The sequence below is a fragment of the Macaca thibetana genome, chromosome 10 (assembly GCF_024542745.1).
Source record: "Macaca thibetana thibetana isolate TM-01 chromosome 10, ASM2454274v1, whole genome shotgun sequence".
In the NCBI taxonomy this organism is placed as follows: Eukaryota; Metazoa; Chordata; class Mammalia; order Primates; family Cercopithecidae; genus Macaca; species Macaca thibetana.
The window spans coordinates 69,892,282-69,908,158 of NC_065587.1; the positions used below are offsets into that span (position 1 = coordinate 69,892,282).

A 15,877-nucleotide genomic window follows, 5' to 3' on the forward strand; every position below is an offset into this window, starting at 1 on the left:
AAACGCAGTGCAAATTCCTTGTGTAGGGAAGCATTCCTGGATCCTCCTGAATACACTATTATGCCTTGAATGTGTTTCTGTTTTGAAGTTCACTTCATGTTACTTCCAAAATACTGGCTGCTCCCATGTTTTAGTGTTTATTGTGTGATAGGTACTGGCCCAAGCCCCGTACTCACATTATTTTACGTTATTCTCACAGTAACCATGTGAGGTGTGCTCATTACAGCCCCAGTTACAGGTATGGGCACTGAGGCTCAGAGAAGTGGTGTGACTTGCCCAAGGCATGCAGCTGAAGGGCGATAGAGGTGGCATTTAGCCCAGAGCAGTTCATATCGATTTCTGCAGTCATTAGTCTCCTGCTCCCTGGACCCCCATTGTTGGGGGGCTTAGGAAGTGTTGAGCATTTGAGGGAGCAGTCAAAGGAGTGGATGCAGCAGGGTTGCTATGGTGTGGACAAGATGGGGAAGTGGAGGGAAGTTCAGTGAGGGCAGGGGCTGGGTTTACTCTGGAGCTAAAATGATGAGAGACTATCAGCCCAGCTTCCCGCAGTTAGAGGGTTTTCTTTCTACCTTCCTTTCCAAGTGGCAGCCTCTGGCCACCTGGGGAGAGGCCTGTGGGACTCCAGGCTAAGCAGTGGCATAGTGACAAACACCATGGCAACCTGCCTCCTTTCTGGGGCCTAGAAGGGAGGGAGGACCTGAGAGAGCACAGGGTGCACACTGAGTTTTCTGAGTGAGATCCTGAGAAGTGGCTCCCTTTGGGCCTGGGTGGCCTCTGCCCTCCCATGAGGGACCCTGCCTACAAGGTCCCATCCCAGTAGGGGAAATGCCTCTTCCACCTTTGTCCCTGATGAATAGCTGGCTCTGGGTTCCCAGGAGACTGTTAGCTGTACCCAGGTACAAATGCCATCCCCTTCCCTCCCCCACGCCCGGGAGGAAGGAAGAGGGAACTCAAGAGGAGGCAGGTGTGGGGTTGCCAAGCAAGGTAGTGGCAGGGACAGCTGGGACAAGGCCCTCATTGTAGCAAGGCCACACACAGCTCTAAGACAAACCAGGCATTTTGCCTGCTTCCCAGGACTGGGCCTAGCACTCTGCCTGGACCTTCCTGGCTCCTTAGAACACTCACTCACGCTGGCTTGGAAGAGCCCATCCTCAGATATGAGTCCTGCCTCTGCTGGAAAGTCCTCCTGAAGGCTCAGCCTCCTTTTTGTATCCTCCCAAAAGCCAGAAGGGCAGGGGCGAAGGTAGGAGAGTTGTTAGTGAAGCCAGGCTGACCAGAAGCCAGAGCATGTCACACCTGCAGCTGTGTGACCTTGGGCCCAAATGCAATAACAAAGCCGGCCTTGAAGGATTGCTGCTTGAAGTAATGGGCCAAGGCAGACGAGAGCACTCAGCATGGCCACCTTGCCACAGAAGGATTCAGGCAATGGCAGGTGATCCTTGGAGCCCTTACCCATGTCTCCCTCTGCACCCTAAGCTGTCAAGATCTTCCTGTGCCCAGGAGGCAGTGAACCATTTATGGCCATCCTCATAAGCATGGAGGAGCACTGATGTCCTCTCACCCCCAAATCACCCCTCCTCCATGGTTCCTGCTCTAGGGGCCAGCCCTACAGTTCCAGGAGGCCCTGCCTGGGTGACTGGGGCATGATGAGTGGGAAGCATTGCCAAGCCGGGGCAAGCAGCTCAGGTGACAAGCGTGGTGTCGGCAGGTCCTGCAGCCCAGCACCCGACACCTCCAGGCAGACAATGCTGGCTGTGTCCAGACCCTCCAGGGGAACAGGCCGTGTTCTATGTCCCCGCCAGGAAACAGGCCATCTGAGCAGTGCCTTTGTCCACTCAGGAGGCAGCCCCGCCACTGGCTGGGATGACCAGGCTCCGGGGAGGCCCCGACGTGGGAAGGGGGTGGTCCCCGGGCCAGAGACTCTGGGGTTTGAGATCCAGCCCCTCAGCATCTGATGTTGACCGGGTTTCGATATTGGCTTTGCCACACACCTGGGATGTGACTTGGCCAAGTCCTTCCCTCTCGGTGGCTGGATTCCTTATCTGTAAAAGGGGACTAATCACAGCACTTCCTCATAGGGTTGTTGAGAGGAGTCAATGGCATAATGTACGTAGCGTGGTTGGCACGAGGTCTGGTGTGGAGTGGGGCTCGGTGACTGCTTCCCTCCAGCATGGGGAGAGGTCCGGGCATGACATCCTCAGCCAAGTCTCCTGGAACCCAGGCTGCTGTCCCCAGTCCCTGCTGTGAGCGTGGAAGGAGGGGACTGAGGTCTCTGGAGCTGGCACAGGACCAGCACATTGGCTGCAAAGAGCCCAGGTTCCCCACTCTGCCCCAGACTCCAGTAACTCTGGGCTAATGCCCAGTATAGCCCTCTTCCTCACAACAGGGAAAATCCAGCCCAGCATGGGGCCTCTCCTCTCCTGAAACCCCGGAAAGGTTGCCCTTGGAGCCCAAGCCTCTACCCAGGAAAGAAGCCTGAGGACTCGGGGGCAGGAACCAGGGGCTTGAGTCTACCTGCCCACTTAGCAAGAGGCCCAGTGATGGGTCACTCTAGACATGAACGCTTCCTCCTGGGTCCACTCACTGGGACACCCGCAGCGGAGGGCCTCTGCTCCCATCCACCCCAGTGCTCTTCTGCTTTAAGTCTGTGCCCCTACATTCCTGGTAGATGCCAAAACCAGCATGCGCATTGCATGGGTGGGTGCAGATATGCCTGTGTGCCGTGTGGGTGCGGGAGGGCCTGGCTGCATGTCCTGTGCCATGGGCTGGCTGCCTGAGCACATTCGTGGAGGCACGTGTGGCACGTCTTGGAATGGCAGGGACATGGTACCTTCTCGTGTTGGTGTGTATCCATATGTCTTTCTACACATGTGCTGGTATGTTGGTCTGTCTTGTCTCCCCTGTAGACGGGAAGCCCCGAACCACGCGCCAACTGGGAAGGTGATGGTCGGCGAGACCAGCCCATCCTAATTCGGGGTTCCTGGTCCTGCTCCAGGAGTCCTACGGCCTGCAGCCCCTACCAGAGAGGGAGGACTGAACAGCAAGGGGGTGTGTGGGTCTGAGTATCAGGGTCCAGGGGAAGAAGCAGGCCTGGCTTGTAGAGTAGAAGACTCAGTACCAGCAGTCAGGAGGCCCTGCTCCTGAAGCCTCTGTGACCTTGGGCACAGCCTTCACTCTGTCTGGGGCACATTCACTCATCTGGAGAACACAGGGTTGGACTGATGATTTTTAGCCACTCCTGACAGTTGTGGTTTTAAGTTGGGTGGTGGGAACCTGTGCACCAGCCCCATTTAATTCACTGGTGGAGGCAGCCGTGGCCTGCCAGGCCCTCGCTCCTGGGGTGTCCTGCCGAAGGGTGAGAAGAGAAGCCATGCCGGGCAGCGGCCCCAGCGAGAGGATGACGTGGCCTGGCCCGGCCCTTTCTGCGGGCCCCCCAACCCGCCCTCTCTCCTCAGCCCCTGGGATACCACCCATCCCACCACTTACTCGGACCCGCAGCCTCATGGCCATGTCCCTGCCGGGAAGTCGACGGACCTCTGCTGGATCCCGCAGGTGAGTCTCCCCCTTGCTCAGAGCCTAGGCTTCGGAGGGCGGGAGGCGGGCGCGGGCCTGTCTCCACCTGCCACCGACTTGCAGTGTGTCTTTGAGCAAATCATTTCCCATTCCCATCTTTAAAATGGGCTTGCTAACACCTGCCTCCTCCTGGAACTATTCAATGGCTCAAATGACACAGAGTGGATGTGAGAGTTCTCAGAACGCGTAAACCACTGGATTCCTACCAACAGTAGCCTCATCAATACTGTTTGATTTTTCACAATGACTGGAGGGGAGTCGTGTAGTCATCCACTCAGACTCACCTGGTGTCCCTTGATTTTTACCTCCGGGGGTCCCTCCTCCTGTCCCCACCCCTGTATGCCCCATTCTTTTCCACCTCTGTCTCAATCTATGCAGGGATCTCCTCCCCTGGGTTTGGGGAACCCCAGAAGTTGAGGACCTTGATAAGCACATATGAGGCCCCACCCTTGCCCCGCAGCCCTGCCGGCCTCCATTCTTGTCCCTGGGGAGCCAGGAGGACCAGCCTTCTTCTGGTTTTCCATCTTGATTTGCACTGTCTGTTCTGTCACCCCTGTCTGTGCGTCTCTCTCTCCCTGCTTCTCTCCCCTGCGGTGACCCCAAAGCGGGGGCACTTTGGGCCGCAGCGGCCTGGCAGTGTTCGCCCAGTGTCCGCAGCTGCCCGCCAGCCAGAACGAGCACCTGCCTCTTCTTCCTGCCTCCAGGCGCACCTCTCCACCCGTGAGCGTGCGGGATGCCTACGGCACCTCTTCGCTCAGCAGCAGCAGCAATTCCGGCTCCTACAAGGGCAGTGACAGCAGTCCCACGCCAAGGTAATTGGCCCCTCCTCTCTGGTCCTGGCCCTGCTGGCTGGGAACAGGTTGTCCTGGGGTGGGGCAGGTAGGGGAGCAGGATCGTGTTCTAACCACCCCCGACGCCAGCATAGTCGCTGGCTGTGTGACCTTGAGCAGGTCACTTCTCCTTTATGAGCCTCAGTTCCTGTCTGTAAGATGGATATGACAATATGCAGCTGTACATTTAAAAAAAAAAATACAGTGGCTTAAACAAACTAGGGGTGATGCTTGCAGAATAAGGAGCCAGGGGTTGGCAGCTCCCTGAAGTGTCAGGACCCCATGCCTTCTCTCCATGCTCCACCATCCTTAGTGTACAGCTTTTGTCTTTGTCATCACAGGTGGCTTCTGTACCTCCAGGTATCAGGCCTGCCCTCCGGGAAGGAACAGGTGGAAAGGACTAAAGCCCTCCTCAGAGGTTGTTTTTCTGAGAGGGACACCTTGCCCCCAAATCCTGCCAGTTCTTGCTGGCTGGAACTGGGTCATGTGAATAACTCTAGCTGCAGGGCCAATTAGTGTCTTCCCCAGAACAGCACCACCCCAGACAAAATGAGGGTTCTGCTACGAAGAAAGCAAGATGAGTGCTGGGAAGCAGCCTACAGCGTCTACCATCATGCACTTCTCAGGGGAACACTTTGAGAGTGGCAGAGGTGGAATTGGCTTGGAAGGCGAAATGTTATGAATGCAGCAGATGCCAAGTTGTAGTCTTGGGTGAGGTGAACTTGGACTCACAAAGCAGGATCATGTTGGAGAAGCAGGTGTAGGGGAGCTGTGGGTCCTTGAAGACCAGGAAGCAAGAGCTATCATGGTAGGCCTTGTCCTGCTTCCCCAGCATTGAAATACAAGTGAGAGGTTGGGGCATGTGGGGACGAGCATAGGCTCTGGATTTGGTCTCTTCCTGTCTTCAGCCTCCATTTCCTTTCTTTAAAGTGGAGCTAATAACTCAGAAGCTTCAGTGACTTGATATCTACACACCGCCTGTGCATCCTAGTTGGCCGATAGTTGATACCTCCTGTCGTTAGAGCTTTGATCTGACTTAAGGCCAGGAGATGCCCGGCCTGCGGCTCCCATGGCTGGAGCACCTCCTGGGAGGGCTCAGTGGAGAGGATGTCATTTGTGTGACTCGATGTCCCGAGCCACTGAAACAGCAGCTCTTAGATTTCCATCATGACACATGTGATGGGTAACACCCATGTGCAGGACCCATGCCCCAGCATCCTGGCTGTAACACCACCCCAGAGACTGGGGGACATAGGAGTAAGGTGTTAACTTACATTTTGAAAACCATATAATTGGCAACTTAATACTTTTCTATTAGTAACGGATTTTGTAACACATCTCATAACTGCAGCCCATGGAGATAATCCCAACCCCGGGGCTGAGAATTGCTCCCAGTCTTCTTACCCACAGTGAAGGTTGCTGCCCCTGGGTGAGCAGTGGGGCCACAGTTAGGTCCCCTCTGCAAAAAGCCAGGCTTTCCAAGGCAGGAATAGCTGAGAAACATGCACCGTAGCATATTTTTTTTTCTAATTTTAGTTTATATATATATGTATACTTACATATATTTTACAAAGATAGAGCTAGTGACTAAAAATGTGTATGTGTTAAATTTTATATTGGGGAAAAATACTCATGAAAGCAAAATGAAAAATGTAAAACAGTTACTTCCTCTCTAATCCTCAATCCTTACTAGTTTAGCTAATCTTGGTTTCCCCACTCCTACCACCCCTTGCCAAGGGGTGACTCCTCCACCCCTTGCCAAGCAGAGAGGAGACCTGCGTGACTTGGCTTGAGTTAACCTAGGGGCCATGAGGTGGGTACATAGAAGAAAACCATGTCTCATTCAACTTCTGTAACCACTTTCTCTTTGACAGTTTACAACTTACAAGTACTTCTTCCTCGGTAAACACTATACAGCATCCATGGAACTTTTAAAACTGCCTCCAGCTTGGCTGCTTCAGCAAATGGGCCTCACCAGGGCCTGCCTTTTCCAGGCTCATAAAGGGGCATTGCCCCTCCCTAGACCTGCCAGTCACTCTCCCCTCAAGGAGCAGAGTTGGATGGATGGGAACAAGGCCTGAGTCTCTAGTCGCGTGAGAACATGTCCAGGTTTTAAGCCAAGATCCAAGGTTTCTTTATGAGCAGAACAACCGGCAGCCAGGATGCTGAGAGTAGAGCTGGCTGGGCCATAGTCTGTTGTGGAGTTGGGGAGTTCTCCTTCCCTCTGAAAGCCTGGCCCTCCCTCCCCTACTGGCACCTGACTGCCCTCTGGGTGGCAATTCCTTCTCCTTTGCCCTGGTAGGGTACCATGTCAGTGTCGCCCTGTGCTGGGAGCAGTGCACGTCCAGCCTGCTGCCACCCCAGAGTACCGCAGTGGACAGGTCCCTGCCCAGAGCTAGCAGGTATTCATGTTTGTGCTCCCATGTGTCCCCCGGAGGTGAAAGTGTGAACATGTGCCTGGGCTGGTGCCCTAGTACCTGTGAGTAGCTGCGAGGCACAAGTGTGTCTCCATGTTTGTGGGCATGTAGGTGCGAACGGACTGGGAATTGACATCCCAGGAAGTGTGCATGCATGTAGTGCACACCCACATGTACACAGCGGGGCTGAGGAGTGAGAGTGCCAGGGCGTGTGTGGAGAGAGCTGTGCCTGCGCCTGTCTGCCTTCCCTGTCCCCAGGCTGTGAGGGGTCTTGGTTCTAGAGAGGAGAGCTTCTGCCTCCACCTCTCTAGAACCTCCTCTGAGGAGGTGAGTCCTTGTCTGCCATGCAGACCCAGAATCTGCCACTTACACCTGAGTTTCCAGCCTTCAGGCTCATTCTCTGGGTTGGAAGACGAGGTACCTGGGTTCTGGGATGCACCACTGGGATTGCCTGAGGGCCTCGGGGCAAGAGCTAACCTCTCTGAGGCCAGCGGCCCCTCTAAAAGATGAAGACAGTCCCTACTTCCAGGGTTGCTGTAAGGATTGACGGCATTGGTCAAGCGCTTGGCCTGGTTCCAGGCTTACGCATGTGCTCTGGGATATATCTCCCCACCCAGCCATAACTAGAGCAGCCCGGAAGCCTGCATCCTGACACTGGTTTTCACTTAGAGGAACTCTACTGAAACCCACCTGCCAGAAGGCTGAGGGTTCTCCTGCCTTGTGTGGGAGGCCTGGCTTGGAGCCATCTGGTGGCCAGGGGTGGTGAGGCTGGCGTCCCCTTGCTCCCCAGAGGTAAACCACCTGTGCCTTGCCTGACCTCTTCCTCCCTCCCTGATGATGGGCATCCCCTTGCAGGCGCTCCATGAAATACACGCTGTGCAGTGACAACCATGGCATCAAGCCCCCGACCCCGGAGCAGTACCTGACCCCCCTGCAGCAGAAAGAGGTGTGCATCCGGCACCTGAAAGCCCGGCTGAAGGACACGCAGGATCGGCTCCAGGACCGGTGAGCGGGTGGCCACGAGCAGCCCTGGGGGCACCCCACCAGCTAGCTCCACACTCAGAGAAACCAGGGCCCTGGCGTGCCTCTTGGAAGGAGGAGTGGCTGGGGGTCTCCCAGCATCCATCTGCTGTCTCCTTCCCAGCAAAGCCTCTTTTGAGCCCACTTGCAGACCCTCATCCCCAGCAGCTACTCACCTTGACTGCTCCACCAGGCTGCTGGGGGCCAGGTGGGAGCGGTTTCCCATGAGGGCCTATCCTGTGGGGCCTCCGGCCTGTGCTGTCCTCTCCCAGCTACAGCCTGGCGGCCCCTCTGGCTACTTATTTTCCTCTGGCTCCCGACTTCCAGGAGTTGGAGCACAGGGCTTCTTTCTGACTTACTTGTCTCTTTTGTGGGGGAGAAACAACTCTTTATCCTTCCTTGCTTCTCCTGAGTGAGTCGCCAGAGGGCTTGTGGCCAACCTCGACTTCAGGCCCCAGAAACCTTTCTCCTCATCTACTTCCTGCTGTGGAGGATGATCATGAGAAGCCTTTTGCTGAGCTCTTCCCCAGCCCAGGTGTCTCCCAGGAGCCCCCACAGGCCTGTCTGAGCTCATTCTCAAGTGCGTAATCCCTACCCTCCCAGCTTCTACCCTCCAGCCCAGTGGCTTCATCTTTGTGATCTACACTTCAGGGTGGTGATCTCCCATTGTCTTAACTATCCTTCTCTGGACTGTGTCTATGCAAACGTGCAGCCTATTGTGAGCTGGACAAGGTGCTGTGTGGGGCTGGAGCTCAGAGCGGGCATGATGATCGCTCCTTTTTTCCTTTCTTTTTTTTTTTATACACAGCAGCTTTATTGCAATGCAACTTGCATACCATACAAATCACCTATCAAAAGTGTACAGTTGGATGATTGTTAGTACAGTCACAGAATTTTGCAACCATTACCACTATCTAATTTCATAAATATTTCTATCACCTCAAAATAAACCCCATTCCCATTAAGCAATCACCCCCAATTTCTCTCCAACTGCCCTAGTTCCTGGCAACCACTAATTTTTCTGTCTCTATGGATTTGTCTGTTCTGGACATTTCATATAAATGGGATCATGCTGTATGCATGACCACATCGTTCTTGACCACAGCTCTGCCAAGCAGCCAACCCGGTTTGGATTGGTTGTGGTTTTAAACTGCAGGCGGTTACGGGTAGCATTCAGCGAGCTTCATTGTCTGCAGAGCGAGGATTTGAGGATTTCTATTTTTATTTTCCCTCATCTTCCCAGTGATGCCCAGGACCTGCGTGGCCTTTTGCACTAATGCCTCAGGGAGCAGATGGCCCATCTCCCAGCTTCATTTCTAGGGCCAGCCCCATGGCTTAGAGCAGACCATCTGCCCTGTGTGGTTTGGGCAGGATGCCCTGGCGTGGCTTTGCCCACACCTTGACTCCCTGGTCACTGTGGCCTGTTACTCCCACAGGAACCTATGCCAGGTCTCTACATGAAGTACTGTCAGTCTCCCCACACTCTCCATACTGAGTTTCATGCCTGTGCTTCCCGCAGTGGCCCACCTTCTGTTCCTCAAAGACACCATGTGCTTTTGCACCTCTGTGCTCTCGTATCTGTGTCCCCACCACTTGAGATGCCCTGCCCCCATCTTGCTCCCTGGGCAAACGTATTCTTCAAGACGCCCTTCAAATGTGATGCCCACTGAGGTATGGACAGGGCTCGAAGCCATGGCTCCCTGGGGTTTGGCTGGGCCCCAAGAAGGAGAGAGGCAGAGACTGGCTGAGCGGATCATGCCCAGTTCCTTCTTTCAAACTCACTCTTTCTCCCAGGGTGAGGTGTGAGTGAGGAGCAGGGTGAGAGGCCAAGAGGGTTACCTAGAGTGGGCCCCCCACCTGGAGGCAAGAAGGGTGAAGACCAGGTATCTCCTGCTCCCCAGTACCTGTTGCCTTGTCTGTTATTGGTACTCTAAGCAGCTCCAGCTGTGTCCTGATGGGTGGGTGGGGCCTTCTAGGTGATACCATTGCTGACCTTTGTGGCCGCTGCATCCCCTCAGCCCCCAGTCCCTCCAGCATATTGTGGAATGAGATTCCTGGGCCCATTTCCTGAAGGAAATTTCTGATCTGGTTTTGAAAAGTATATGGTGCTTGATCTGGGACGGTCACTCTGCTGGGCTGATAAACCCCAGAGTGAAAGCCACAGCATTTGTAGATTTTACTGATGGGAATGTAGGGTTTAGGCTGAGGGGGCTCATGCGGGCTGCCACTAGGAAGTGAGCACAAATGCTCAGGACGGGGTTTGACGTCTCCTGGATGCTTTTCCTTCTGCCTCACTAGTGTTAATCAGTTGCCTTCTGTCTCACTCTGGTTTTACCTCTAGATCTGATGGGATATTTTTCTAACTTACCTCCCTCCCCTTGCACCCCTGGATTCATCTGTGACTCGGGAATTTGAAAAGCCTGAGCCTTTCTGGACAAGAGTCTGCTGACTGTCTTGTTCACCTGGTGCTTGCCCTTGTCTCTTAGGAGTAGCTCTGTGCCTTTCTCATTGATCTTTTCAGCCTTTCCTCTTTAAGATACAAAGATACAAGGAGATACAAAGATACAAAGAAGAAGCTTCTAGCATGGATAGATGAGAGTCACCCTGTTCTCATCATTATCCCCTATTCCACCCACCACTTCTCATCGCTCTGCATGAGGGATGATGTAAAATCATCAGCCTCCCCCAACATTGAAGGCTCATTTCTCTCCCCAGGGGTCTCTGGCCAAATATTCCTCCACTGAAACTTTCTGCAACCTGCTTTAGTAGGAGGCTACATCACTTTCTATAGAGCAGAGATTTTCTGCCTAGTTTTTGTGGTTTTACATTAAGATTTTATTAGGTTTTTATAGGAGTAGCTATAAAACTTATAAGGATCTTTGTTGTCTAGTCTCTTCTCTAGATGATGGATTTGAATGTTGAGAGTCATCTGCATTCTGGGGAGGGGATTGGGGAAGGAATACGAGTGGCGTCTCCTCCGACCTTTCTTCCCTCTCCAGGCGGAGGCTTCTCCTGTCTTCACCCCCCAGCCCCTCTCCCCAGCCACTCTCATTCCCACCTATAATAAAAAGGCGTTGAGTTTGTCCTTCTGTTTTGGGCTCTGAGCCACAGCAGCACAGGGCCCTTCATCTTTGGCAACATTTTCCTCTCCTTGCCTCTCCTTGGCGGTGACAGACCAGGCAGGCGACAGACCAGGCAGGCAGGCAGTGAGCGTGTGTGTGTCTCCTCGGCTCACAGGGACACGGAGATTGATGACCTGAAGACGCAGCTGTCACGCATGCAGGAGGACTGGATTGAGGAGGAGTGCCACCGCGTGGAGGCCCAGCTGGCCCTGAAGGAAGCCCGAAAGGAGATCAAGCAGCTCAAGCAGGTCATTGACACTGTCAAGAACAACCTGATTGACAAGGACAAGGGGCTGCAGAAGTACTTCGTGGACATCAACATCCAGAACAAGAAGCTGGAGACTCTGCTGCATAGCATGGAGGTGGCCCAGAACGGCATGGCCAAGGAGGATGGCACCGGGGAGTCAGCCGGCGGGTCCCCTGCCCGCTCCCTCACCCGCAGCTCCACCTACACCAAGCTGAGTGACCCGGCCGTCTGTGGTGACCGCCAGCCGGGCGATCCCTCCAATGGCTCTGCTGAGGATGGGGCAGACAGTGGCTTTGCGGCAGCTGATGACACACTGAGCCGGACGGACGCCCTGGAGGCCAGCAGCCTGCTGTCGTCCGGGGTGGACTGTGGCACCGAGGAGACCTCGCTGCACAGCTCCTTTGGCCTGGGCCCCCGCTTCCCCGCCAGCAACACCTATGAGAAGCTGCTGTGTGGCATGGAGGCTGGCGTGCAGGCCAGCTGCATGCAGGAGCGTGCCATCCAGACAGACTTCGTGCAGTACCAGCCTGACCTTGACACCATCCTGGAGAAAGTGACCCAGGCCCAGGTCTGTGGGACAGACCCTGAGTCAGGGGACGGGTGCCCAGAGCTGGACGCTCACCCTCCGGGGCCCAGAGACCCCAATTCAGCAGTGGTGGTGACGGTGGGTGACGAGCTAGAGGCCCCAGAGCCCATCACCCGTGGACCCACCCCACAGCGGCCTGGTGCCAACCCCAACCCTGGCCAGTCGGTGAGCGTGGTGTGCCCCGTGGAGGAGGAGGAGGAGGCTGCCGCAGCCGAGAAGGAGCCCAAGAGTTACTGGAGCCGCCACTACATCGTGGATCTGCTGGCTGTGGTGGTGCCGGCCGTGCCCACGGTGGCCTGGCTTTGCCGCTCCCAGCGGCGCCACGGCCAGCCCATCTACAACATCAGCTCCCTGCTTCGGGGCTGCTGCACTGTGGCCTTGCACTCCATCCGCAGGATCAGCTGCCGCTCGCTGAGCCAGCCCAGTCCCAGCCCGGCGGGCGGCAGCTCCCAGCTCTGAGGAGGCCCATTCCGGCCGCGGCGCCTGCAGCCTGACCACTGATTGTAGGGATGCCGTCCCCCTCCCTTCTCCCATGGGCATCATCTTATTTATTTAGTTTTGGGTGTGGAACTGTTTCTTTTTTTCAGGATGTTAAAACAGTCTCGTGGCAGGAGCAGGGGTTGGAGAAAGGCATCCCAAAGCTTCGATGGAGAGCAGGGAAGGCAGACCCAAGGCAGGAGGCACACCGGCTGGACAAATCGCAGGGAGGGGAGGGCGCGAGGGCCCTCTGTCCCCCTGGCCCTTCAGACAGGGCTGGCCCTGCTCAGGAAGCCTCTGGCTGTCTTTATCTGGAGAAGCCGGGCTTGAGTTGCCCACAGGCCCTTGCCCTGCACCGTCCTGTCCAGCGCCCTGCTCACTCCATACCTGCTCTTCCAAGCCACCTTGCCCTCAGCCCAGGCTCCTGGGCCAGCACTCTCTCCTCAAATGGAAGCAGCCATGGCCTAAAGTGTAGATCACTGACCCAGGGCTCAGAGCAGAGGCCGGAACCACTGGGCTGGGCCGGCGTTCCAGCCTCCCCAGACTGCTCCCCACCTTGGGACTCAGGAGCTCGGTCAAGGCCACAGGCTGGAGGAGAGACGGGGCTGGGCGCAAGGTGGCGGAGGGCAGTGTGGGTTCTGTGTCTGTCTGTTCATCCCAGGCCTTCCCGTCATCCTTTTCCTCTTGGCACTTCTGGGTGTGTCAATCATTATTCCTGTGAGGCAGCTAAGCCCGGCAAGCTCAGTGCTGGGGTAGGAGGGCCTGCCTGAGTCCCAGCTCCCAGCTGGAGAATCCACCAGCACAAGAAGAGGAGGCAGGGGGCAGAAGCCCAAGGGGGCTCCCTCAGTCTTCCAAGGTGAGGCCGTCTCATCTGCAGGCTGGGAGGCAGGGCTGGACTCAGGAATCCACAGCTTACTGAAAAAGCCAGAGGCCATGACTGCCCCCAGGAACTTGCCCCGAGTTTCTCTGGGGCCCTCGGGCCCAACTTCTGCTTTGCACTATGTTCATTTTGGGGTTGGTTCTCAGCCATCCAAGGGTCTCCAGTGAGATGGCTGCTTGCTGTCTGAGATGAGGGTTCCTAAACCTTAAACCTATCTGCCTCTGGAGGAGGGTGGGGGACTCTGGCAGGATGAATCGCAGGATGGCGTACTGAAGCCACGATGTTCGTCCAGGCCAAAGCACGGTGTCCTGGGATAGGTTTCCCAGGCAGGGGCATGGCAGAGCCGGCAGGCACCCTGCAGCCTCCCTGCTCCCAGCCCAAGGCCAGTTGGCCTGGGAAGTTCACTGCCCCAACTCCTTTCCCGGGACCATACTGAGTCCCCCAGCCACGCTGCTGACATTCTTATTACCTTTATTATCTTACCAAGTAAACTCACTCCTCTTCCCCCACAGGGGTTACAACCATCTGGTTGTCCCTCCCACTCTTCAGAGGCGAGGCCCCACATCTGGGGGGTTGGAGGGACCCTGTGTCTTACTCGCCCCTCTAGCCTAAGGGCCACTCTGGTTCTCTGCCAAGGTTGCTTGCCCTCACCCCAATGCTCCAACAGCCATTGCCTGAGTCATGGGCTCTGCCCTTCTGTTCGGTGCCCTCCACGCGAGGCGGGGCACCTGCATGCACTGGGAGGGGGCAGCTGGACCAGCCCTCAGGGCAGGAGCCCCCCTCTGCCACACGCTTTGTGCCTCCAAAGCTCCCCCCGCCTTGGTCAGGGCCTCAGACCAGCCATCCTTTGTGGAATATGCCCCAACCCAGCCAAACCAAACCCAAATGCCTGAGGCCTGGCTGGGGCTGCCCCCGCAGGACACTGTGGCCATGCCACGGAGGGGGCAGTGGACAAAACCAATCCAAAGCCAAAACAGGACTGGCCGCGGACCCAGCCTCCTGTGCTGCGCACTCATGGAGCTGCGTAGTCTCCTTAGACATAGTCAAAGCTTTGCCAAGAAAAGAAATGTATGAACTATATTTGACAACATAAAATCTCTCTATTTTTCACCACTGGAATTTAGTCAAGCTTCAAGCCCCTCTGCTCCTGTCTGTGTCTTGCGTCTGTGGCCTTCCTGTTGTGTCTTGTGTTTTGGTGGATGTGACAGGGCTGGGGCCACAGTCTACTCTGTCCCTGCTGCTAGAGAAGCCACCTGTGGAGAAGTGGGCTGTGGTTGGGCCTGAGGCCTGTGGAGGAGGTAAGCGTAGCCAGCAGCAGCCCTCTACTCCTATTCTGGCCTGAGACCACCAGTGTGGGTCACGAGGGCCCTGGCCCACAGTGTTGAGGGTCCTCTCTTTCGGGGGTTCTCCTGGGGCCTTTGATGGGCTTTTCTTCTTGTCAGTGGAGGAAGCAGCTCCCCACTCAGCCCTGGGACAGGCCCTGGGACTGTGGCAGCCGGTGGCCCTGGCCCAGCTCTGGAGTGCGTGTGTGTGTGCTCAGATCCCGCATCTATGCAAAGGTGCAGGCTGCCTGTGCGGCTCCAGGCGGTGGAGGTGCAGCAGCTGCTGCTCAGGCGCCATGCCCTGAAGAGGCAGGGTACAGACGGGGCTGGGAGGGCAAAGATGGGGTGGGGCCTCCCCCTGAGAGAGCTCACCCTCCACAGCGACCCTTTTCCTTCCTGCCTAATCCCGTTGGGCTGCGACCTTTTCCTCCTGCCCTCAGTTTCTGAAACAGAAATCTTTGGGGCCTCCCCTTTCCCCAGCGTCTGGCCAGAGCTGATGAGGTCCTGAGGAACAATGTCCCCAGGAACCACGTTCTGGAGCCTGGTGGCCAGACGTGGCTTCTCCTGAGTTCTAGGGCTCGGGCCAGAGTGGCCCTACTGCCCGGCCAGTCCAGGCTCAGGCAGGAATCGGACGCTGGGGCCCGGGCTCTGCACAGAGAGCTGGGCTTGAGTGGAGTCGATTGTAGATTTCTCCCAAGGGGATCACTTAGCTTCTCACTGACACACCCTTCCCGATTGCCACTAGCACAGGGGTATCTTACAGCACTTTGGGGAGGGGTGGGACAAACGGCAAGGTTCTGGGGCCAAGGCCTACCCAGGGGCCTCTGGCCAGAGAACTCACAACCCCCCTCTGACCTAGGGGTCAATGCAAACAGGTCACAGTGCACTCCCATATTATGCCATCCCTTTGACGAAGAATTCAGGGGATGTGGGAAGTGGGGAGGCGGGGAGGGATCTTGACTCTTGTCTCCTTTGTCCTTTTGTTCAGACAGTTGTACCTGCAGCAGACAACTCTGAATTAAAGCATGAAAACACAGCAAGCCCCTTGGCCTGTTTTCTTTATACCGGGTAGTTTCTCTAAGGGGGGCAGTGGGAGGGTTCACAGCGTCTTCCTCCAGTACAGGGGCCACAGCACTCGCACAGGAAAAAGCTAGGCAAACAGCGATCGCCTCTGACATGCAGGGAAGCAGAGAGCTGTGCGGGGCTGGGGCACCACTGCTCTCTTGGGGTCAGGCTTAGGGTCTGGAACCACCTCCCCCTGCCCCCACATGGCACACCCTGCTGGGCACCACGAGCACATCGCGTTTCACCCTCCCCAACATCCCCTGAAGTGGCTTCTCATGCCCACTTTGCAGAAGCAGAAACAGCCATGGTCACATGGGGGGTGCCCCAAAGCCCAGTGC

General features: G+C 56.2%; 1 protein-coding gene across 8 annotated transcripts in view; it reads left to right on the forward strand.

The window, feature by feature from the left end:
- Window positions 1-15,514, forward strand: part of SNPH (syntaphilin) — a 42,110-nt gene extending 26,596 nt beyond the window's left edge. The window contains exons 3-8 of one of the 8 annotated variants that reach the window (XM_050745174.1): window positions 2,079-2,106; window positions 2,907-3,048; window positions 3,456-3,552; window positions 4,179-4,385; window positions 7,676-7,825; window positions 11,078-15,514. In XM_050745174.1, coding sequence (XP_050601131.1) covers window positions 3,503-3,552; window positions 4,179-4,385; window positions 7,676-7,825; window positions 11,078-12,254 — 1,584 coding nt within the window. In that variant the 5' untranslated portion in view covers window positions 2,079-2,106; window positions 2,907-3,048; window positions 3,456-3,502 and the 3' untranslated portion in view covers window positions 12,255-15,514. Of the gene's footprint in view, window positions 1-2,078; window positions 2,107-2,906; window positions 3,553-4,178; window positions 4,386-7,675; window positions 7,826-11,077 lie in introns of all 8 variants that reach the window. The other 7 variants (XM_050745170.1, XM_050745172.1, XM_050745175.1 and 4 more) reach the window with 7 other exon arrangements.
- The last annotated feature ends 363 nt before the right edge of the window (window positions 15,515-15,877 follow it).